The sequence below is a fragment of the Thamnophis elegans genome, chromosome 16 (assembly GCF_009769535.1).
Source record: "Thamnophis elegans isolate rThaEle1 chromosome 16, rThaEle1.pri, whole genome shotgun sequence".
Lineage (NCBI taxonomy): Eukaryota > Metazoa > Chordata > Lepidosauria > Squamata > Colubridae > Thamnophis > Thamnophis elegans.
Genome location: NC_045556.1, coordinates 32,374,260 through 32,398,579, shown reverse-complemented (window position 1 = coordinate 32,398,579; position 24,320 = coordinate 32,374,260). Strand labels below are relative to the sequence as shown.

The 24,320-nt window shown below is 44.4% G+C and overlaps 1 protein-coding gene across 1 annotated transcript in view; it reads right to left on the bottom strand.

Annotated features, from left to right (window-relative positions):
* ASTN2 (astrotactin 2) overlaps positions 1 to 24,320 on the bottom strand; it is a 139,305-nt gene that overhangs the window by 30,746 nt on the left and 84,239 nt on the right. Inside the window, 2 exon segments of the mRNA XM_032233217.1 lie at positions 5,679 to 5,867; positions 9,687 to 9,853. Of these exon segments, the coding sequence (XP_032089108.1) occupies positions 5,679 to 5,867; positions 9,687 to 9,853 (356 nt within the window).

The window sequence follows — 24,320 nt, the reverse complement described above, 5'->3', positions numbered from 1 at the left end:
TACGGAGAAATTTCCTGACAGTGAGAACATTTAACCAGTGGAACAACTTGCCAACAGAAGTTGTGAATGTTCCAACACTGGAAGTTTTTAAGAAGATGTTGGATAGCCATTTATCTGAAGTGATGTAGGGATTCCTGCCTAAGCAGGGGTTGGACTAGAAGACCTCCAAGGTCCCTTCCGACTCTGCTGTTCAGTTAAATTTCCTGACAGTTCAAATAATTAACCAATGGAAGAGCTTGCCTTCAGAAGTTGTGGATGCTCCAACACGGGAGGTTTTTAAGAAGAGATTGCCCAGAATGGCATTGGGTCTTCTGCTTGAGCATGGGGTTGGACTAGAAGACCTCCAAGGCCCTTTCAAACTCAATTATTATATCTTTTATGTTCTACAGTTTCAAGTGGAGGATGGATAATACTTGACACAACGTGGATATTCCACTCTAAAAACAAATTTTCTTTCATCATTTTTTAATCATTGTTGTGGCCCGCCAGTGGATCTGACAGCAGAGTCAGACAGTGAGGAGGTTGGGGAGGAAGATGGGCCAGTCCTGGAGTCTGGAATATTTGGAGAGTTTCGTGAAGCAGCAACAGGAAGGGAGATGCTGGACGAAGGCTTTGAAATTAACTTGCCATAATTTCCCTACAATATTATGAGAATTCTTCCCTCATTGTTCAATGACCCGACATGGTGTTTGACAACATTAACATAACATAACGGGTGCTAAACAAAAGCTTGCCACTTGGGAAAGGAAAAGCGAGAATACCTTCTGACAATCATCAGAAAGACAGAGAGAGGGGAGGGAAGGAGGGAGGGAGAGAGAGAAAGAAGGAAGAGAGAAGGGAGAGAGACAGAAGGAGACAGAGAGAATGGGGAAAGAGAGAGAGAGAAGAAAGAAGAAAGAGAGAGAGAAGGGAGAGAGAGAAAGAAAGAAAGAAAAGAGACAGAGAGAGAGAGAAAAGGAGAGAGAGAAGTGTGTGCATATGTATGTATGTATACACAAACACACACACACACAGAGGAGGAAGGGAGGGAGACAGAGAGAGAAGGAAGAGAGAAAAGGAAGAGAGACAGAGAATGGCGGGAGAGAAAAGAGAAAGAGAAGGAAGAGAGGGAGAAGGGAGAGAGAGAAGGAAAAGAGAGAGAGAGACGGGAGAGAGGGAGAAGGAAGAGAGAAAGAGAAGGAAGGGAGAGAGAAAGAAGTGAGAAAGAGAGAAGGAAGACAGAGAGAGACAAAGAGAAGGAAGCGAGACAGAGAGACAGAAGGGAGAGAGAGAGAAGGAAGAGAAAGAGAAAAGGGAGAAAGACAGAGAAGGAAGACAGACAGACGGAGAAAGAGAGAGGGAGGGAGAGGGAGGGAGGGAGGGAGGGAGGGAGGGAGAGAGAGAGAGAGAGAGAGAGAATGAATCTGAATATTCACAAATTTCCACCGCCTGTCCAAAGATTTGCATTTTGGACAAGGGGAAGCCTTCCATCAAACAGGAAATCAGACGGAACGAAGGAGGAGAAGAAGAAGGAAGCTGATTTCAAAATATTTATTTCTCTCCAGATGGATTCGTGGGGCAGTTCAGCCTTCCATAAATTTGCACATTCCATAAAGCAAGCTAAAGGCCTCACATGTCACAATATGCCACACACATTGGCTTATTGACGACAATAACGAGGCCTCAGCAACACAACTTACACCGAGAAAAAGAACCCGGGAAAAGAAGAAAACGGCTGCAACCCACGTTTGCTTTTCAACCCTCTAGAAAAAACTGAATATAAACAACAGGGGGGTTTAAATACCTTAAAACCCTAATTTCTCTGTTTTTATCGCCTGCATTCTTCTGCAGATATGGGTACTCCTTGACTTACGACCATCATGGAGCCCAAAATCCCTGTCGCTAAGAGAAACATTTGTGAACCGAGTTTTGTTCCCTTTTACCACCTTTCTTGCCGCCGTTGTTAAGCGAATCGCTGGAGTAACACGGTGGTTAAGCAAATCTGGTCTCCCCCTCAACTTTGTTTGTCAAGAAGGCAGCAAAAGGGGAGCGTGTGAGCCCCCCCCGGATGCTGCAACCATCATAAACGTGAGCCTGTTGCCAAGCGTCGGTCGTAAGTGTGAAAAACGCTCTTTTCAGTGCTGCTGTAACTTTGAATAGTCACTAAACGAACTGTGGCAAGTCAAGGACTATTTGTATAGTCTCCACCTCTCCGTCCTTGTCCCTCTGCATTTTTCCCCCTTCTTTGATTTTTAAAAAAATGCTTTGACCACGTACCTCTATCTCTGAAGCCCCTCACCTGCAATTTCTACCTCTTCTCCCCTTTGCCTTCTCTCCTGGCAGGAAGCAAAACTTTGCAAACAACCTTCTGAAATAATTACTCCACCCAGAGAGAAGATGGAGCTCCTTAATTATGATCAGCAGAGGCAGAGAAGAGAGAGAGAGAAGAAAGAGAGGCAGACAGAGAAGGAAGAGTGGGAGAAGGGAGAAGGAAAAGAGAGAGAGAGACGGGAGAGAGGGAGAAGGAAGAGATCAGCAACTCAATTGGTTAAAGCAGAAACATCTTCCGTCTGCAAATCTCCCAGGCTTCCCAGCTCTCTCCCTCCCTCCCTCTCTCTGTTTCTCTCCCTCCCTCTTTCCCTCCCTTGCTCTCTCCCTCTCCCTCTCTCTCTTTCTCTCTTCCTCCCTTCCTCTCTTTTCTCTCTCCCTCTTTCTCTCCCTTTCTCTCTCTATTTCTCTCTTCCTCTTTCCTCCCTCTCTCTATTTCTCTCTTCCTATCACCTTCTTTCCCTTCTTTGCTCTCTCTTTCTCTCCTTTCTCTCCCTCTCTTTCATCTCTTTCTCTCCCCTTCTCCCCTTTCTCTCTCTCTCCCCCTCTTTCTTTCCTTCTCTTTCTCTCTCCCTCTCTTTATCTCTCCCTCCCTCTCTCTTTTTCTCTTTCTCTCCCCCCTCTCCCTTTCTTTCTCTCCCTCTCTCTCCTCTCTCTTTCTCTATGCCCTTTCTCTTTGTCTCGCTTCCTTCCTTTCTCTCTCTCCCCTCTCCATTTCTTTCTCTCCCTCTCTCTTTCTCTTTTCCTCTCCTTCTCCCCTCTCCATTTCTTTCTCTCCCTCTCTCTTTCTCTTTTCCTCTCCTTCTCCCTCTGTCTCCCTCCCTCTCCCCTTTTTCTTTCTCCCTCTCCCTCCCTCCCTTTCTCCCTGTCTCTTTCTTTCTCTTTCCCCCGCTCTCCTCCCTCTCTTTCTCTCCCTCTCCATTTCTCTCCCCCTATCCTCTCTATTCTCTCTCTCTCCCTCTCTCTCTCCACATTATTAATTAGATTCCACTCATAATCTAACCATTGAGGTCACAGGTGTCTGCTTCCCCCATGCTGCACTTCAACACCGGCGTTCCTTCTGGGGAATCTTCCCCCCTAATTATCCCCCTGGGGTTAACAAGGCCAACAGAAATGTCCCGGACCACCCACTCAAAAAACCCTCCCAAACCGATGCTTTTCTATAACGAGACACAAATAGCCTTAAGATTTGCAGGATCATCAAGCTCTCCTCATGTGTGTGTGTGTGTGGGGGGGGAGCTGAGAAAGGACTGGCTGACTCAGCAGCCAACCTGGGAAAAAACTCATTGTGCCAGCTGTCACATTCACAGCCATCTTTCACCGTGGCTCACTCGATTCTTCAGCCGGTCATTGAAAGCCCAACAAATCGCGGACAGAACTGAGCAAGTCCCCGAGCTGTATTTGTGGAAACGGAGCCCTTTCTCGGCCAATGCCACACATCCATTCTTCCCATCCTCCATGGCCTTGGTTTGACAAACGCTTCTTTTTTTCCCCTTTTCACCAATCTGCAAAATCAGTCCGTCTTCCAAAATCAACATCACTTTTCACAAAGCAGTTGACTTGCACTTGCTAGATGTGTGCCCTGCCATCCTTGATATCATAACGTTGCACTGCTAACATGTCATAACGTATCATCACATAGTACAAGGTTGCAATATCCTTGATATTGCAACATTGTACTGCTAACTGGGGCATACTAAACCTTTGCCAGACCAATCCTCGAATACAGCTCGTCTGCCTGGAATCCACACTGTATATCGGATATTAATACGATTGAACGAGTGCAGAGGTATTTCAAGAGAAGAGCCCTCCACTCCTCTGCTCATAATAGAATCCCTTAGGCCACCAGGCTCGAAATTTCAGGCTTGGACAACCTGGAATTACACCACCTTGAATGTGACCTAAGCATAGTACACAAAATTATCTACTACAACGTCATACCTGTCAATGACTTCTTCAGCTTCAACCTCAATAAAACACGGGCAAACAATCGATACAAACTCAAGGTAAACTGCTCCAAACTCGATTGCAGAAAATACGACTTCAGCAACAGAGTGGTCAACGCCTGGAATGCTCTACCTGACTCTGTTGTTACATCCTCAAACCCCCAAAACTTTAACCTTAAACTGTCTACCGTGGACCTCACCCAGTTCCTAAGAGGTCAGTAAAGGGGGCGTGCATAAGCGCACCAGGGTGCCTACTGTCCCCATTTATCTGTACCCATTTTCTGTGTTCATGTTCATACTTATACCTGCTATCCTGTACATGTTTGACAAACTAATAAATAAAAAATAAAATATTGCTTTTCACACCGTCTACTTTTTTTGTGGAACGGAAGAGAAGTTTCAATGCTTTCAACCCAGGGGCTTGGAAGCAAGGATGGGCGATGAGCATCGGCAAGGCTTCTGGCCTTCAAACCCCTTTCGGGTCTTTTCCAGATCTGTCTGTCTGTCATCTATTATCTATCTATCTATCTATCTATCTATCTATCTATCTATCTATCTATCTATCCATCCATCCATCCATCCATCCATGTCTGTCTGTCATCTATCATTATCTATCTATCTATCTATCTATCTATCTATCCATCCATCCATCCATCCATCCATCCATCTATCATCTATCATCTATCTATCCATTTGTCTTTCTGTCATCTGTTTGTCATCTATCTATCTATCTATCTATCTATCTATCCATCCATCCATCCATCCATCCATCCATCCATCCATCCGTGTCTGTCATCTATCTATCATCATTATCTGTCCGTCCGTCCGTCTGTCCATCCATCCATCTATGTCTGTCTGTCAGTCAGTCATCTGTCATCTGTCATATCTATATCTATCTATCTATCTATCTATCTATCTATCTATCTATCTATCTATCTATCTATCTATCTATCTGCGTACCTACCTACCTACCTACCTACCTACCTACCTATCATCCATCTATCCATCCATCCATCCATCATCCATCCATCCATCATCCATCATCCATCATTCATCATCCATCCATCCATCCATCCATCCATCCATCCATCCATCCATCTATCTATCTATCTATCAATTTACCTACCTACCTATCATCCATCCACCCACCCACCCACCCACCCACCCACTTACCTACCTACCTACCTACCTACCTACCTACCTATGTACCTACCTACTTGCTTTTTGGGGGGGAGGTTAGGCTGCTCATGGAGAATTTTTATGGGTTTAGAACTGCCCAGAATCTTTGGGGAAAATGGGGAGTATAAAGAAGTCAAGATGAACATTTCAGATGATTACATATCACACCCCTCAAAAAAAAAAAACCTTGCATTTGTCTACACTCAAATGAAGGCTATGCTTTGTTCACAAGGAGATCTGGCTTACCTGAAGGTCATCTGGAAAACCTGGCCTTGGTTGACATGTTGGGTCCTGTTGTTGTAGCCATGAAGCATCTCTCCAAAGAGAGTGTCATTGAAGTTCACATCTGGCTTGAGACACTTGGGGCCCTCACAGATGTCCGATAACAGGAGGCAGGACTTGCCATCTGGAGCCAACTTGTACTCCTCAACACAACTGAAGACCAAACACAGAGAAAAATCTTCAGCATCAGTCCAGAACACAATGGAACAAGTCAAATCCAGCTCAATCACATTGTAGCTATCGCACAACTCCAGATGAGATGGAATTGTAACTCCTGGTATATCAAAAGGATTAGAATGGGGCATTCCAAAAGCAAAATATTTTGTACCTCGCTCCTCTTTGCTAGATAACTTTGATGAAATAATAAAAGTGGTGGCGGGGTGGTTAGAATGCAGCATTGCAGGCTAATTCTGCCCACCGCTAGGAATTCAATCCAGACTGGTTCCAGGTTGACTCAGCCTTCTGTCTTTCCGAGGTCACTAAAATAAGGACCCAGCTTGTTGGGGGGGGCAATAGACTGACTCTGTAAAAGGGTTAGAGTGTGCCGTAAAGCATTATGAAGTGGTATATAAGTCTAAGTGCCGCCCTAACCCTCAATTCTAGTTTAGGCTAGAATAACTCATTTTGGTTAACAAAAGTGCGTTTAGTCAAGGCTGTGGTTTTCCCAGTTGCAATGGATGGCTGTGAAAGTTGGAGCATAAGGAAGGCTGAGCGCCAAAGAATGGAGGACTTTGAACTCTGGTGCTGGAGGATACTCCTGTGAGTCCCTTGGACTGCAAGGCCATCCAACTGGTCAGTCCTAGAGGAGATCAATCCTGACTGCTCTTTAGAAGGCCAGATCCTGAAGAGGAAACTCAAAGACTTTGGCCACCTGCTGAGAAGGAAGAAGGACTCTCTGGAGAAGAGCCTCATGCTGGGAACGATGGAGGGCAGAAGAAGAAGGGGACCACAGAGAAGGAGATGGCTGGCTGGAGTCATCGAAGCAATCGGCGTGAACTTAAATGGGCTCCAGAGGAGAGGAGAGGATAGGAAGGCCTGGAGGAACGTTGTCCATGGGGTTGTGATGGGTCAGACACAACTTCGCAACTAACAACAACTCCTTTTGGTACCCTCACAGGACAGTTTCAAGGATGGCAAAAATTGTGTGCAGGAGAAATCCATTCTGGAGCCGACTTAACTCACCCATGTCATAAAATGCCCTATCAGAACTGCCACTTCATGCCTGCGTTCTGCTACCGTTCATTGCCAGTCTGCTACGAACCATGGAAGGGAGGGTGAATGCTTGTGGGGAAAAGTGAAACTGATGGAAACAAGTGTACCTCTCAGAGAGGGTGCTTCAAGGCCGTTTCTCTGGGAGAAGAATGCCGCTGCAAGGCAGCTTGCACTCAAGAGTGACTGTTTCCTAAACATCTTCAGCAATGGAAAGTATCTGGGAGAGGGGAAAGTTATACCGAGGGATTTGGCACGTCATCTTCAGTTCTGACTTTGTTTTACTGTGATCCGCTTGGCCTTTAGTAAACTATATCTTTATAGTTTATAAAGTGTATAGTTTATAGTCTTTTTAGAGGGACATGGTGGCTCAGGGGCTAAGACGCTGAGCTTGACAATCAGAAAAGTCTGCAGTTCAACGGTTCGAATCCCCAGCACCGCGTAACAGAGTGAGCTCCCGTGACTTGTCTTAGCTTCTGCCAAACTAGCAGTTCGAAAGCAAGTAGATAAAATAGGGACCACCTTCAGTGGGAAGGTGCACCCTCAGCATTTACTCATGCTGGCCACCTGACTATGGAGACGTCTTCGGACAGCGCTGGCTCTTTGGCTTTGAAACAGAGATGAGCACCGCCCCCTAGAGTCGGGAACGACTATCACATATGTGTGTGTGGGGGGGGGGGGAAACCTTTATTTTGCCTTTACCTTCATCAACACATGGAGTCAAGGATGGTTCTTACTTAAAGATACAAGTTGGGGCAGGACGGACATGCTCACTGTCGGTAACCAAATGCCAAGAGGACAGGTCAAAGAGGATGTACCACTTGCTTAGATGTTCTCCATTTTCCCACCCCTGCATCTGCTGTACCTTCACGCCATTGGTTATATGTTAATTAAATCAATATGAATCAACTGGCTAATTAAGTCACTCGGTTGCCTTTTTTTTTTTTCTCTCAGCGGAAAAATAAATTAAAACAAGACCCAGATCTAAGGTACAGGAAGCCCCTCCGGCTAATCCAAGTAGAATTAGAAATATTCTTGATATTTTGAAAAAAAAATAGGGCTCTGCCTTAATGCATTTTCCTCTTTGTCTCCCCCACTTCCCTCCTCCCCCAGCTGTAAAACAATTTACACAAAACCAGGAAGTGGTGAAGCCAACACCCCAGGGAGCCGTGAAGGGTTGCAACACAACAAAATTGCTGCCACCTGTGCAGCTGGCGATGTCAGGATCTGACAGATGTTTCGTGGCATGGCTTTTCAGGAAGTGCTTCTCTGGTGCAGAAACGTACCCTTCGCAGCCTGCTGAAGGTCAGCAAGGAAGTGCATGGTGGCGCTAGATTTTGTGCCGCGAACTGAAGCAGCAAATAAACTGGAGGAGGAAATGTGGGGAAAGGTAAGTATATTGACACAGGGGTGTCCCCGAGAACAGTATTGAATGAAACACAAGAGCTTTGAAGAGGAGAAATATCCCTTATTATTAGTGAATGTGCGAGCAAGGTGCACATTGCGTGAAGAATGGGGATAAGAAGAGGGAGTCAAGGAAGAGGGAGTCAAACTATTCTCCAAGGCTCTTTCCTTGCACAGCACTGTGTTTGGGAAATATTTACAGGGCAGCATTCCAAGCTAGATAAGGTCTGTGGTCATAAATACACCTTTGAAAGACTGTTTGCCAGGCCTTTGCCTGAATGTGAATGAGAGGAATTCACATTCATTTAATAAAAGGGGTTTTTGTGGGGGACCAGAACTCTGCTTTGTGCTTTTTGGGGAAGCCTAGGTCAGAGCAGCATCTACGATTGAGAAGTCAATCAGTTCTGCTTAATGCATCCATGTACTGAGAATACCCATCCTTTTCCATTTAAAGATAAATAATTAATTCCATTATGGATAATAATAAATAGTAATAAACTGAAAGATCAGTGAAGGGAAAGAAGTAGGGAGGAGGAGGAGGGTAGCTGTATGGGTGGGCGGAAGAGAGGGAGGGAGGAAGAAAGGAAGGAAGGATGGAAAGAAGGAAGGAAGGAAGGCAGGTGGAAGGGAGGGTGGGAAGGAACTTGCAAAACTATTTAACCAGGGGAATCTGTCATGTTTTTTTGGAGAAAGTCTGTGAGATAGGTTGCATTAACAGAGGGATAGAATCAAGATCACGTGAAGCGTTAATACCACTTGATAAGGCCTTGGTAAGGCCACACTTGGAATACGGATCCAGTTTTGGTCACCACGATGTAGAAAAGAGGCTAAAACATATGAAGAACGGTTGCAGCATCTGGGTAGGTCTAGTTTAATGAAAAGAAGGACTAGGGGAGATATGATAGAAGTCTTCCAATATCTCAGGGGCTGCCCCAAAGAAGAGGGAGTCAAACTATTCTCCAAAGCACCTGAGGACAGGACAAGAAGCAATGGGTGGGAATTAATCAAGGAGAGAAGCAACCTAGAACTAAGGAGAAATTTCCTAACGGTGAGAGCAATTAACCAATGGAACAACTTGCCTCCAGAGATTGTGGCTGCTCCATCAGTGAAGGCTTTTAAAAGAGACTGGGCCATTATTTGTCTGAAATGTTATAGGGTTTCCTGCTTAAGCAGAAGGTTGGACGAGAAAAGATGCGGAGACTCCGGAAACAGTGCAGAGAAGAGCAACAAAGAGGATTAGGGGACTGGAGGGTAAAACCTATGAAGAGCACTTGCAGGAATTGGGTATGCCTAGTCTAGTGAAGAGAAGGACTAGAGGGGGACATGATAGCCTTTAGAACATTAGAACTTCTTCCTTACCCACAGAACATGTGGATGGTGCTAGAGGTTGGGTCCCACAGGAGAGGGAGTGTCTGCTGAAGGCACAGCTGCTCGCAACCCCCGTTGAAGCCATCTGAGCAATCAATCCCCTTCGAGTAGTCATAGCAACCGGTCCCATCCTTCATGGGTCTCAGGTCCTCAGGGCACTGCAGGAAGAAGAGAAGGACAGGAGAATTCAGGATTGGTGGGAGACCAGCATGCCGGGCTAACATGGTGTCTGCTGCTGCTGTGGGAAGGATGCAAAATACTGGCCAATGGCGGGGGGCACAACAAGGATCTTTGGCGGATCTGCAAGAAAATTCAGAACACATGTGGTTCATCCTCCGAGACTCCTTTTTTTTGTGGAACGTCCTTGATTCAGTAGCAATAAAGGAGAATATTTCTAGATCAGGATTGAAATGGAGGAGCGATCCTTGGTGCTCTCTGAGCTTGGTTGTTTTCTTGTAGATGTTTCATCAGTTTGATTAATGAAAAGTCTTCCAGAAAACAATCAAGTTCAGAGAGAGTAGAGTAGAGTAGAGTTGAGTTGAGTAGAGTAGAGTAGAGTATAAATAGAAATAGAAATAGAAAGATAATTAGAATTAGAATTAGAAATATAAATATAATTAGAAATAGAAATATAATTAGAATTAGAAATAGAAATAGAAATAGAAGTGGAGTGGAGTGGAGTGGAGAGAATTATTTATTGGCCAAGTGTGACTGAGCACACAAGGAATTTGTCTTCGGTGCATAAGCTCTCAATGAACATAAGAGATATAAGTGATAAATTATGATCATAGTCATCATAAATACATTCATCATGAATCATAAGATACAACACTTAGTGATAGCCATGGAATACTACATAAGCAATCAAATCATACTAAGAAACTAAATAAAACAATATAAGTCGTAAAGAGGGAGGTTTGATTTCCAATAACACCACTTTTTGGGGGGAGCAGTACCATAAAATGGAAGGTAATTTAATCAAGAATGTAATGCAATAACTTTTATGAAGGATTTGCTATTAGAATAGCAGTTATAAAACATAAAAGTGAAAAAAATATAGAAAGATAGAAAAAACATAGAAAAAAACAAGATACACAAAAATTATCACCATAGAAAAAAAAATGAGATATATAAAAAGCGTCACTAGACCCAAGGTGTTGGGATTTCAAATAGAGCTGTTTTCATTTTCTAACCAGAGAGAGCTGGTTTTCTAACATAGAAGAGCTCTTAATGCATTTATTCCAGCTGAAAACAATTGGACAACGGTTTTTAATTTTAGTTTCCCAGCAAGCATTTTCCAATATTGAGTGGTTAAAGTGAGCATTAATCAATGCCTTCCGTTATTAAGTAGGACTCTTATCTTCCCCTGCAACTCCTCCTATTACTTATTTCTCTGAAACCAGGGCAAAGAGGAACGGGTGGAGGGGAATGGAAAGGGGGAAATACTCTTTGGATGGCAGGAAGAAGGTAACAAATGGGGTGGAGTAATAGTTCCAGCAAATGTCTGATGGGATTCCTGAATAAAAAATAGAATAACAGAGTTGGAAGGGACCTTGAAGGTCTTCTAGTCCAATCCCCTGCTTAAGCAGGAAACCTTACACCACTTCAGACAAATGGTTATCCAACATCTTCTTTAAAACCTCCAGTGTTCACAACTTCTGGAAGCAAGTTGTTCCACAGATTAATTATTCTAATTGTGAGGAAATTTCTCCTTAGTTCTAAGTTGCTTCTCTCTTTGATTAGTTTCCAGCTGTTGCTTCTTGTCCTGCCTTCATGTGCTTTGGAGAATAGCTTGACTCCCTCTTCTTTGGGGCAGCCCCTCAAATATTGGAAGACTGCTATCATGTCTCCCCTAGTCCTTCTTTTCATTATATTAGACATGCCCAGTTCCTGCAACCGTTCTTCATATGTTTTAGCCTCCAGTCCCCTAAATCTTCTTTGTTGCTCTTCTCTGCACTCTTTCTAGAGTCTCCACTTCTTTTTTACATCGTGGTGACCAAAACTGGATGCCGTATTCCAAGTGTGGCCTTACCAAGGCATTATAAAGTGGTATTAACCCTTCACGTGATCTTGATTCTATCCCTCTGTTGATGCAGCCTAGAACTGTGTTGGCTTTTTTGGCAGCTGCTGCACACGGCTGGCTTCTATTTAAGTGGTTGTCCACTAGGACTCCAAGATCTGTCTCACAGTTGCTACTATTGAGCAAGGTACCACCTATATTGCACCTGTGCATTTAGTTTTTCTTGCCTAAATGTAGCATATTTATAGCAGCAAAAATCCCAGCTACCCCAGATCTGTGAGAAGTCAAGTTACAAATGGCCTCTTCCAAGCAAAGCAAAGCTGGAAGACGGACACATTATAAATAATAATAATAATTTGCAAACACATTTACATATTTGCAGCCTCTGACCGCTGGATATTTGACTGTCCTTGTCTTCCAGACCGCAAAACCTTTGCTTATTTTAAAAAAAACATGTTTGCACAGAATGTATAAAGTCGCTGGGAGGCAGGCAGCATCTAAATGTAATTTATTGTTCTTATTCTTCCTACTTCTGCCAACAACTCATTGGAAATCCCAACCTTGTCCTTCTGCCTTCTGAACTAGAATTGAGAGACCTAAAGACCGGCCAACCTCATCGTAAATCTCTACCGGATCTGGCCCTCCAACGTTCCTGGCAGGATTCTTAAGGCTTGCAGTGATGTATTTATGGGTTAAATAAACTTGGATCATTGTGATTAGCTTAATCACAACTGCAGAACTGTAATCCAGTTCCAAAAACGGGCAGTCCCTTAATTGCAAGTTGTTAATCTTGTGGGCTCAAAAGAGGCAGGAGGCCAAGAGAGAGTTGGAGGGGGGGGGGAGTTTGAAGAAACCCTGACCCCGGTTAGTAAAAGGGTTAGAAATGTATGGGGAGCATAGCCAGTGATTTTTCTTCTAGAATCATGAACTTGACTCCAATGACTTTGCATTAACAGAATAAAGAGTTTGAAGGGACCTTGGAGGTCTTCTAGTCCAACCCCCTGCTCAAGCAGGAAAGTCTTTACCATTTCCGACAAATTGGTGTGCAGTCTCTTCTTAAAGAGAAGCTTATTAAAGAAGTGAAGCTTATTCTCTGGTAACATTGTACTGCAAACTAGAGCGTACAAAACTTTTGCCAGATGAATGCAGCTCGTCTGCCTGGAATCCGCACTGCATATCAGACATTAACATAATCGAGCGAGTACGAGAAGAGTCCTCCACTCCTCTGCTCACAATAGAATCCTTTATGCCCCCAGGCTCAATATTTTGGACAACTTAGAACTACGCTGCCCACGGTCTCACCTAAGCGTAGTACACAAAATTGTCTGCTACAACATCCTACCTGTCAACGACTACTTCAGCTTCAACCGCAATAATACACAGGCAAACAATCGATACAAACTCAAGGGAAACCACTCCAAGCTCGATTGCAGAAAATACGACTTCAGCCACAGAGTGGTCAACGCCTGGAATGCTCTACCTGACATCTTCAAACCCCCCACTGCTTCCACCTTAAATTGCCTACTGTGGACCTCACCCACTCCTAAGGGGTCCGTAAAGGGGGCGTGCATAAGTGCACCAGCGTGCCTACCATCCCTGTCCTACTGTCCCCATTTATCTGTACTCATTTCATGTGTTCATGTCCACGTTTACACTTATGCCTGTTATCTCATACATGTTTGACAAACTAAATAAAAAAAATAAAAAAAATGAAAACTTCCAGTGATGGAGCACCCATAACTTCTGAAAGCAAGCTGTTCCCTCCATCCATCCTTCTGTTGCGGCCTGTCAGCCGCGGGCACCTCCAGCAGCCAAATCAGAGGAGGAGGAGGAGGAGGAGGCGTAGGAGTCAGGGTCAGCATGAAGGCAACCTGAGAACTCCGAGGGGGAAGAGGGAATGGAGCTGGCAGAGAGAGAGAGACAGAGACAGAGACTGGGCTGTCCATCAGCCCTCAGATGAAGAGTCAACAGCCCCCAGGTGAGGGAGTGGCTGATGAAGAAGAGGAGGAACAGATGAGTCCAGTGTCTGATGCATGGATTCTCAGAAAACAGAGGAGAGGAGAGCAATGGAAATCTATGGGCTGGTTCTTGGATGGAAGAGCCATCACTGCTAGCAAAGCCCTATCCTAGCTCTGGGGATAAAAGGCAGGGGGCAGAGATAAATATGTGTGGTAGACAATTATTCACCTCCCTGTTGGGCAGACCTGTTAGCCTGCATTGAGAGAAACGTTTTGCTGCTGGTGCTCCTAATAAAGGAATCGTTGATTTAACTACAGAGGGTGTGTTGCAGAGGTGGGTTGCTCCCAATTCAGCCCACTTCAGCTGAACCACCTAGTGGCAGTGGTGGGAGATTCCACCCGCCCACCAGACACTTCTGCGCAAGCTCGAACCGGTAGTAAACCGGTTAGGATCCACCCATCTCAGATGAGGTAGGACCTTGGTGGCATCATAGTTTCCATACTTGGGTCTTCTTCAGTTCTAAGCTTCCGTACCTGGGAAAATATTGGCAACCGTATGAACGATCTCCATGACTTCGTTGGTTGCCCCTCCACGTTTCTCCTTCAGGGCTGATGGAATGCTAACCCATTAATACCCATTTCCCGAGGCTGCCGAAAGAATCCGAGGATTGATCAGCCTGCCTCGAACAGCCAAGAAGCAATAATTACTGTGAGTTTTAATCAATCCGGCAGCAATTCAGCGGCAGTCCAATTTCTGATCTGCCTCCCTGGTGACACCGGACTAGAAGAGGACTAGAAATTATTAGAAAATCAATATTCTACTCAGCCAATAAGTCTCCCAGGATGATCACAGGCGAAGCGTTCCCCGTCAAGGCAGCCTTGCAGGAAACGTTCTCTGGTTGACTGGTTGGTTGGTATCCAGGAAGGATAGTCAGTTTTGGATCATTTATTTCTGCAAAACTATCAAACTGAGCTGAGGAAGATGGGAGGTAGAAGCCGGCAGTTTAAGGAAACACCAAGACAAGTCGTTCTTGGATCTTTGCAAGAAAGCATCTTAGTGAGGTCCATTGGAGCTTCTCTAATATGTTTCTGCAACGTGTCCATCAGACAATAAGTCAGACATCCAGAACCTTGCTTATTGATGGAGACCGAGTGGAGCAAGTGGCCAGTTTTAAGTTTTTTGGGTGTTATCACAAAAAGAGGTTAACTCACATTGCAGCCCTGGTCAAAAGGGCCCAGCAGAGATAATACGACCTGAGACTTCTCGGGAAACAACAACTGGATGGAAAAAAGCTGGTGACCTTCAACCGCTGCACCATACAGAGTATTTTAACTTACTGCACCTGTGTCTGGTTTGCCAATTGCACAGGGACAGATAGGATGCGCTCCAGAGGATCAACGTCATTGCCCAGAGGATCAGGGGTTGCCCTCTCCCCTCTTTGGAAAAGCTTTATAGCTGCCTTAAGAAAGTTCAAAACATCCTTAAGGATCCATCTCATCCTGGGCACCCCTCTTTTTTTTGAACTATTACCATCTGACAGCCGGTACAGGATAATAAAGACAAGGACAAATAGGCTGAAAAACAGCTTCTATCCCAGGGCAGTAACTATGTTGAATTCTATGATATAATGTAATATTAATGCAATATCAGGGGTTTTCAATTCAATTGTGTAGGATGCGAAGGAGGTGTTTGTGTTTTTATTTTGATTGTTATAATGTACACTGAAGACGGCCTTTAATTTCGTTGTATGATGGGCAATGGCAATAAACTGAACTAAACTAAACTAAACTAAACTAAACTAAACTAAACTAAACTAAACTAAATCATAAGGTCCGAGGCTCATTTGGCTAGACTCAAAACAGTTGCAAATGGACTCCAAATGAGGGACTTTGAAACCAAGATGAAAGGAACGAAATGCAAAAAAAAATGGCAAGCCCATTTGCTCAGAAACACAAACATCCCTGCTGTTCTCGGTTGTTTTTCTTCCCCGCCAAAAACAAAAGCAATTCCCGCTAATGGCGAGAACAGCGGATGCATTTCCCACTTTATGAAGAGTCAGAATGCTTGTTTACAGGTGCTGTTTCCAAACATTTCAGGGAAATAAGTGAAAGAAATTGCTTAAAAGGTTTTTTTCCCCCTTTCTCCTCTTCATCTTTTTTTTTCTATTAAGCTTAGCTCTTTTTCTTATTAATGTAGAAAAACAAAAACAAACTATGGAATAGAGTAGAGTAGAATAGGGAAGAGAAGGGAATGGAATTGACTGGAATAGAAATAGAATAGAATAGAATAGAATAGGGAATAGAATAGAATAGAATAGGGAGGGGAAGGGAAGGGAATAGAATAGGGTATGGAATGGAATGGAATAGAATAGAATAGGGAATCGGGAAGGGAATAGAATAGAATAGAAAAGGGAAGGGAATATAATATGATATAATTAGAAGAGAAGAGAAGAGAACAGGGAAGGGAATAGGGAAGGGAATAGAATAGAATAGAATAGAAAAGGGAAGGGAATATAATATGATATAATTAGAAGAGAAGAGAAGAGAACAGGGAAGGGAATAGGGAAGGGAATAGAATAGAATAGAATAGAATAGAATAGAATAGGGAATAGAATAGAATAGAATAGGGAGGGGAAGGGAAGGGAAGGGAATAGAATAGAATAGGGTATGGAATGGAATGGAATAGAATAGAATAGGGAATCGGGAAGGGAATAGAATAGAATAGAATAGAATAGAAAAGGGAAGGGAATATAATATGATATAATTAGAAGAGAAGAGAAGAGAACAGGGAAGGGAATAAGGAAGGGAGTAGAATAAAATAGAATAGAATAGAATAGAATAGAATAGAAAAGGGAAGGGAATATAATATGATATAATTAGAAGAGAAGAGAAGAGAACAGGGAAGGGAATAGGGAAGGGAATAGAATAGAATAGAATAGAATAGGGAAGGGAATATAATATGATATAATTAGAAGAGAAGAGAACAGGGAAGGGAATAGGGAAGGGAATAGAATAGAATAGAATAGAATAGAAAAGGGAAGGGAATATAATATGATATAATTAGAAGAGAAGAGAAGATAAGAGAACAGGGAAGGGAATAGGGAAGGGAGTAGAATAAAATAGAATAGGGAAGGGAATGGAACAGAATAGAATAGAATAGGGAATGGAATGGAATAGGGAATAGAATAGAATAGGGAGGGGAATAGAATAGAATAGGGAATGGAATGGAATAGAATAGAATAGGGAATAGAGTAGAATAGAATAGGGAATAGGGAAGGGAATAGAATAGAATAGAAAAGGGAAGGGAATATAATATGATATAATTAGAAGAGAAGAGAATAGAACAGGGAAGGGAATAGGGAAGGGAGTAGAATAAAATAGAAAGGGAAGGGAAGGGAATAGAATAGGGAAGGGAATGGAATGGAACAGAATAGAATAGAATAGAATAGGGAATGGAATGGAATGGAATAGGGAATAGGGAATAGAATAGAATAGGGAAGGGAATGGAACGGAATAGAAGAGAAGAGAACAGAATAGAATAAAATATGGAGTGGAGTGGGGTAGGGTAGGGTAGGGTAGAACAGAGCAGAGGAGAGTAGAGCAGAGCAGGAACCTTGGAGGTCTTCTAGTCCAGCCCCCTGCTCAAGCAGGAGAACCTATACCAGGGTTGGTGAACCTTTTCGGCACCGAGGGCTGAAACAGGACTGCGCATGTGTGCGTGTCGGAAACCTGAAGAGTAGTTCCCCGGTGCGCATACACAGGAGCGCCGAAAACTGGAAGAGCAGTTCCAGTTCCAGCCCACATGGGTGCCAGGAAGCTGAGCTTCTGATTTCTATCATGTGCATGGTGTCGGTCACCTGGTCTTCCAGTTTCTGGCACTCCCATGGCACATGTGAAGACCAGCTGGCCAGCGTGCACATGCGTGCCAGAACCCGGAAGAGCGATGCGCAACAGCTTGCATGTGTGGAGAGATGGCTCTGCATGCCACTTCCGGCACGCATGTAATAGGTTCCCCATCACGGACCTATACAATCTCACCCATCTGGTGCTAACAGAATGCTTGGATGGAGTTATAAATGGGCACCTTTTTCAAATTAGTCTAGCATGCTCTTCTAAATATCAGCCAGGGTTTCGCCCCCGAGAGCGTTTTGCTTCATCAAAGCAAAGAGATGGTTTTGGCCAGTGGTGGGACTCAAATAATTTAACAACCGGTTCTCTGTCCTAATGACCAGCTGGGTAGGCGTGGCTCGGTGGTCACGTGACTGTGGGCGTGGCCAACTCAATGTCACTCAGGTCGATGGGAGCTTCGCCTTAGCATGTTACAATGTCATAAGGGTTAATCGGAGTTAATCGCAGTTTCTGTAAGCAGGGCAACAAACCAGAATGTTTCCTTCCTGCCTTCCTTACAGGATTAGCCCTGTAAAGTGAGAAAAAACAAAAGGAGATTTCTTCCAACAACCGGTTCTCTGAACTGCTTAGAAAGTTAACAACCAGTTCTCCCGAATAGGTGCGGACTGGCTGAATCCCACCACTGGTTTTGGCGCTCCGGAAATACTTGGAAATTAGAAAGGGAGAGGGGGGGAAAAAAACATCCCATCTGAACTGACAACATGGGGGAAAGCATAATAACCCCCTGCAGAAATATATGAAAAGGACAAAGGGAAATCTCACTGTCAAAAGAAGGGAACAATGGCATCCCTCCCCACCCAGGCCCAGACAATCTGTTTTTAAAAGCTCCTGAAATCCCGGCAAAAATCCTCTCTCCAGTATCGTTTGATGTCGAGCCGTTAACATCTGCTGCTTCTATAAATTAGCTCCATTGTCTATAAAACAACCTTCCCTGGATGGGCACGGATCAGCCGGGCAGCAGCTGAGCTTCAGGAACTGGCGGGCAGATTCCTAACAGGCGCCACAAGCTGAGTAGTAACGCTTGGGTAGATCCATCAAGAACGATAGCAACTAGGCAATTGAGCCTGGTGAACCGGAAAAAAAAATCTGCATCTTCCCGAGCATTTGTCTTTCGATCGCCTCCCTTGAGTTGTTGGAGTCTGTTCCAAGCTTTAAAAAGTCACTGAAATCTTGAAATCCACATTGGATAAAGGGAGTCCTCGACTTACCACTATAATGGGGAATTTTCTCACAGGCTAACAAGTTTGTCCAGCTGGAAGATGAATAGTTGTCTGCCACATCTATTCATCTCCTCCCCCTGCCTTTTATCGGCAGAGCTGGAGTGGGCCTCGCTAGCAGAGGTGGTTCTTCTGTCCCAAGGACCGGCCCATAGATTTCCACTGCTCTCCTCTCCTCTGCCACATCTATTCTTCTGCGCCCCCTGCCTTTTATCGCCAGAGCTGGAGTGGGCCTCGCTAGCAGCGGTGGCTCTTCCATCCCAAGGACCAGCCCATAGATTTCCACTGCTCTCCTCTCCTCTGCCTTTTGCGCATCTGCATGTCAGGCACTGGACCCAGCTGTTCCTCCTCTTCCTCATCTGCCACCTCCAGACATGGGGGCTGTTGACTCTCCATCTGAGGGCTGACGAACAGCCCAGGCTCCGCCCCCATCTCTCTCTCTCTCTCTCTCTGACAGCTCCATTCCCTCTTTCTCCTCGGAGCTCTCCGGTTGCCTCGATGCTGATCCTGACTCCTATGCCTCCTCCTCTGATTTAGCTGCTGGAGGGGGCCAGTGGCCGACAGGCCACAACACTAAGTCAGACATCGGTGAAGTGAGCTTTGCCCCATTTGATGGAACTTTCTCGGCACAGTCGTTAAGGGAATCACCGAGCCTGATTCATTAGTCACCCAGCCGTTAAGTGAAACTGGCTTCCTCGTTGGCTTGGCTTGTCAGAAGGTTGTTAAAGGGTAACAGGTGATCCTGGGGAGACCGTCATAAATAGGAGTGTTTGAATTGAGCTTCATTTCAGCAAGGTATCTTCATGTAATCATTGAACCAAATTTGAGAAGACTTTTGAAGGACTCCGAGGAGGAGCAGGCAATGAAGGAGGAGGTAGTAAAGTGTGTGTGGGACTATCTATCTATCTATCTATCTATCTATCTATCTATCTATCTATCTATCTATCTATCTATCTATCTATCTATCTATCTATCTATCTATCTAGTTCTAGCTCTAGCTCTAGCTCTAGCTCTAGTTCTAGTTCTAGTTCTAGCTCTATCTATCTATCTATCTATCTATCTATCTATCTATCTATCTATCATCTATCTATCTATCTATCTATCTATCTATCTATCTATCTATCTATTCTGAGAAAAGTTTGGAAAATAAATGTGGGCACCACTGCAGGGTCAGACTATTACAGTGAGACTGTAGGTGGTTCACAACGATCATCGTATATTTGTTATCTTCTCTGGCTCAAAGATTTCTCCTCCAGCTTCATTAGGGAACTGTAGACTCATCGTCATGTAGGAAGTTTGCACCCAGCCCTCTCCTAGAAAATGAAACATTCTAGGAAATATTAAAGGGCAGAATTTTTCCCCTCAAAGGGAGGCAGGAACTCATCTCCCCCATCTTTGTCAAATGGGCCATTAAGGCCTGAGCCAGCTCATCTGCAACACAAAAGACACGGCCATGAAAGGAAATGATAGGACCAATTTAGCAACAGAATTCACCACATGGCACTAGAAAGATGACATCACCCAGCAAGGCTCAACCAAGCCTGGGACACAGAAAACCTACAACATTACACCTGCATGGCCTCATGAGAGTCTGACAACCAATCAGAATACAAGCTCAAATTCAAAAGCCCAACAGAGGGCATGAAACTCAGGGCACTCACAGCATCTCTGCCCTATTTTGCCCAGGATCTCAAACCGTGTGGTTCTGTCCACCATTAAACCATCTTTCTAAGCAGCCTCTATGAATCCAGTGTCTTTCCCCCCACCACTTGGAACTGAACCCAGAAGGACGTTTCTTCCGAGAGTCGCACAAAAAGAATTGTACTGTATTCAAAGCTGTGCGGGCCACAACTCTACCCCATTCTAAATATTTCTGTAGCATTTTGAGAAGCTGTACGCCGACGAGAGGGGCTGTGTATGCAAACCAAGGGGCCAAAGTAACATTTCCAGTCAGAAATACCGGGGGAATTGTTTTATCTAGTCCCCTGTGCTCTCATTCTCAGCTCTTACACTGGAAACTTTTCCTGCTTTTCAAAAAAGAAAAAAAATAGAAAGACAAGTTCACCACAGTGAGCAGCATAAACTTTCTCCTCCGGCGCCTCTCCTTCTTATTCCCCTGTCTTTCCTTCCTCTTTCCTCTCCCCTGCTTTTTTTTTACAAGAGGTATCCATTATTATTATTCCTTGCACAGATGTTCAATGCGTTTCTCTTCTAAGCTTAAATATCCTGACTCTTTCTAAATAATTCCCGGGTGCTAACTACCCTGCGGAGCACAGGAACGATTCCACTGAAGGATGAATTCTCTCCGGCTGTAATTAAATATTTCAGTTGCTGTTGCATCTAGACAACATTCCTCTTTTTTATTTATGCACAAGAAGCAACCCCGTCTCCCTGCTAGGAAGAATCAATACAGGTAGTTCTCAATTTAGGAACTTAGCAATCAAGCCCAAACATTTCTCTTCGCTAAGCGAGTCAGTTGTTCCGGGGAATTGTCCTTCGTTTTCCGATCTTTCTTTGCCACGGCGGTTAAGGGAATCATCACCGTTGTTAAGTTAGGAAAACACCCGTCGTTAAGTCCCATTCACTTGGGATGTCAAAAGGTCACAAAAGGGGGTGGGTGTCCCCCCCCCCCCCGACCGCTGCAACCATCATAAATATGAATCAGTGGCCTAGTGTTCTAATTTGGATCAGCTGACCATGGGATGCTCCAAAGTGTCAGGTGAAAAAATGCTCATAAGTGGCATTTTCCCATGGCATTGTAATTTCAAACAGTCACTACATGAATTGTTGTAAGTTGAGGACAACTTGTATGTAAGCAAATAAACAAATGGGTTTCTTTGGTAGGTATGCTGCAGCAGAGCTGCCCCTGATTTACGATTTGACAAAGGTCCTTCTTTCAGCTTCCAAATGAGGCCTTTTAGAATAGCGATTTCTTCTCTAAAAATGTTTTGCCATTCACGTGGTCATTCCCCCACTTCTCAGATCTTCTCCTTGACTGGTCCGCCAAGTGGTAGATATTATCTGAAATTAATCAAGGGATGTGAAGTTCCAACTCAACATGAAGAAAATTAAAATCATGGCATCCGGCCCTCTCAATAGCAAATAGATGGGGAAGACATGGAGGTAGTGACAGATTTATTTTCCTGGCTCCAAGATCGCCGCAGATGGGGACGGCAGCCAAGAAATTAAAAGGGCTTGCCTCCTAGGAGAGGAAAGAGATGGCAAATCTGGATAGCAATCCTAAAATGCAGAGACAACACCCTGCCAATCAAACGTGTGTCTATCAAGGCTGTGGTCTTTCCCAGTTGCAATGGATGGACTGTGAAGGTTGAGTACCAGAAGGCAAGGATGAGCACCAAAGAATGAGGGCCTTTGGACTCTGGTGCTGGAGAAAGATTCTTGCAAGTCACTGGACGGCAGGCCACCAACTGGTCAGTCCTAGGGAGGATCAACCCTGACTGTCCTCTTTAGAAGACCAGATCCTGAAGAGGAAACTCAAAGACTTTGGCCACCTGATGAGAAGGAAGGACTCCTGGAGAAGAGCCTCATGCTGGTAAGGATGGAGGCAAAAGAAGAAGAAGGGGATGGCAGAGAATGAGGTGGATGGATTGGAGTCACCGGCGCTTAAATGGACTCCAGAGGATGGTAGAGGACAGGAAGGCCTGGAGGAACGTGGTCCATGGGGTTGCAATGGATCAGACATGACTTCGCAACTAACAATAACAATCAAGAGATATGAAGTTGTTTAGTTTATGTAATGTAAACTGCTTAAAGTTTGTGTAATGGTAAGAAGCTGAGTTCAACGCAGAGATTTTACTGACTTTTTTTCTTCTCTTTCTTTTTTTCTTTTCCCTTTTTTTTCTTTATTATTATTTTTCCCCTAACTTTCTTGGTTTTAATACATCTTAGACTGTGTTTGATAAAAAGCTATACCATGTACGGGCTCTGGGAAGTCGGGAGGGGGGAAGGGAGGTGGGGTCATAGGGGGGAGGGGGGGAGGGGGGAAATATAGTATGTGCCAGATTTTAAAGTAACATGATTGCACTTGTATACTGTTGCTTTTTTAAATTTTAGTATAAAAATAAGAAGCTGAATATATCGATAACAAAGAGATATGAAGTTGGTGCTCACTTTCCTCATTCATTCATCCCAAATCAGTGTGGCCAATGATGGAAGGTGCTTGGAATAAAGACTATAAAAGGTTGCAGGTTCTACATCTAGAAGGTGAATGATGCTCCTCCCCTGCCAGAAAGGTTTCCTGCTTGGAGATCTGGGTCTCATCTACCTCTAGCTCATCTACCTCTGGTTACAGCAGAGCCTCTCTGGTCACCTCTTTAAGTCTGCATGTTCACAGAGCTTTCCTCTGAAAGGAGACGCCAATAGAGAGGCAGGTGGTAAAGATATAAAAGGGTAAACAGATAATAAAGCTCCCTGTTTTGGTGTAGCACAACAGCTGTTTATAATCGATGCTTTGGTTGTATGGCAGGTAGCATCTCATATATTTGCTGATGCTCCAAGAAGGCATGGGGGGAGGAGGAGGGGGAGATGGAAATGGAGGAAGAGGAAGAGTAGGGGGAGACAGAGGAGGAGGAAGAGAGGAGGAAGAGGAGGAGGAAGAGGAGGAGGAGGAGGGGGAAAGAGTTGGAAATTGTGGAGGAGGAAGAGGAAGAGGGGGAAGGAGATGAAAATGGAGGAGGAGGAAGTGCGGGAGGGGAAGGGGCAGGGGAGGAGAGGAGGAGGAGGAATGAAATACTGCAAGGTATATGATATCCCAAATAAATCCAGTTTGCTTTCACTCAAGTAAATTAATACAATGACCTCACATGCTATGTGCAAAAAGCCAAGAGAGAGATAAACCTAGAAGCATAACAGCCATTCCATTAGAATCATTAGAAGGGAAGGTTTTGAACATGTGATGTGGATTCCCCAAAAATGACAGAATAAACACAAGTTGAACATGAGAGAGAGAGACAGAGAGAGAGAGAGAGACAGAAAGAGACACAGAGAGACACACACACAGAGAAAGAGAGACAAAGAGAGAGAGAGAGAGACAGAGAGAGAGAGGCAGAGACACAGAAAGAGAGAGACACACAGAGAGAGACACACACAGAGAAAGAGAGACAAAGAGAGAGAGAGAGAGACAGAGAGAGAGAGGCAGAGACACAGAAAGAGAGAGACACACAGAGAGAGACACACACAGAGAAAGAGAGACAAAGAGAGAGAGAGAGGGGCAGAGAAAGAGACACAGGAAGACAGAGAGACAGAGAGAGAGACAAAGAGAGAGAAACAGAGACACACAGAGAGAGACAGAGAGACAGAGACAGAAAGAGACAGAGACACAGAGACACAGAAAGAGAGAGACACACAGAGAGAGACAGAGAGAGAGAGGCAGAAACAGAGACAGAGAGAGACATAGGAAGACAGAGAGAGACAGAAAGAGACAGAGACACAGAGACAGACACAGAAAGAGAGAGAGACAAAGAGAGAGACAGTCACACAGAGAGAGAGACAGACACACAGA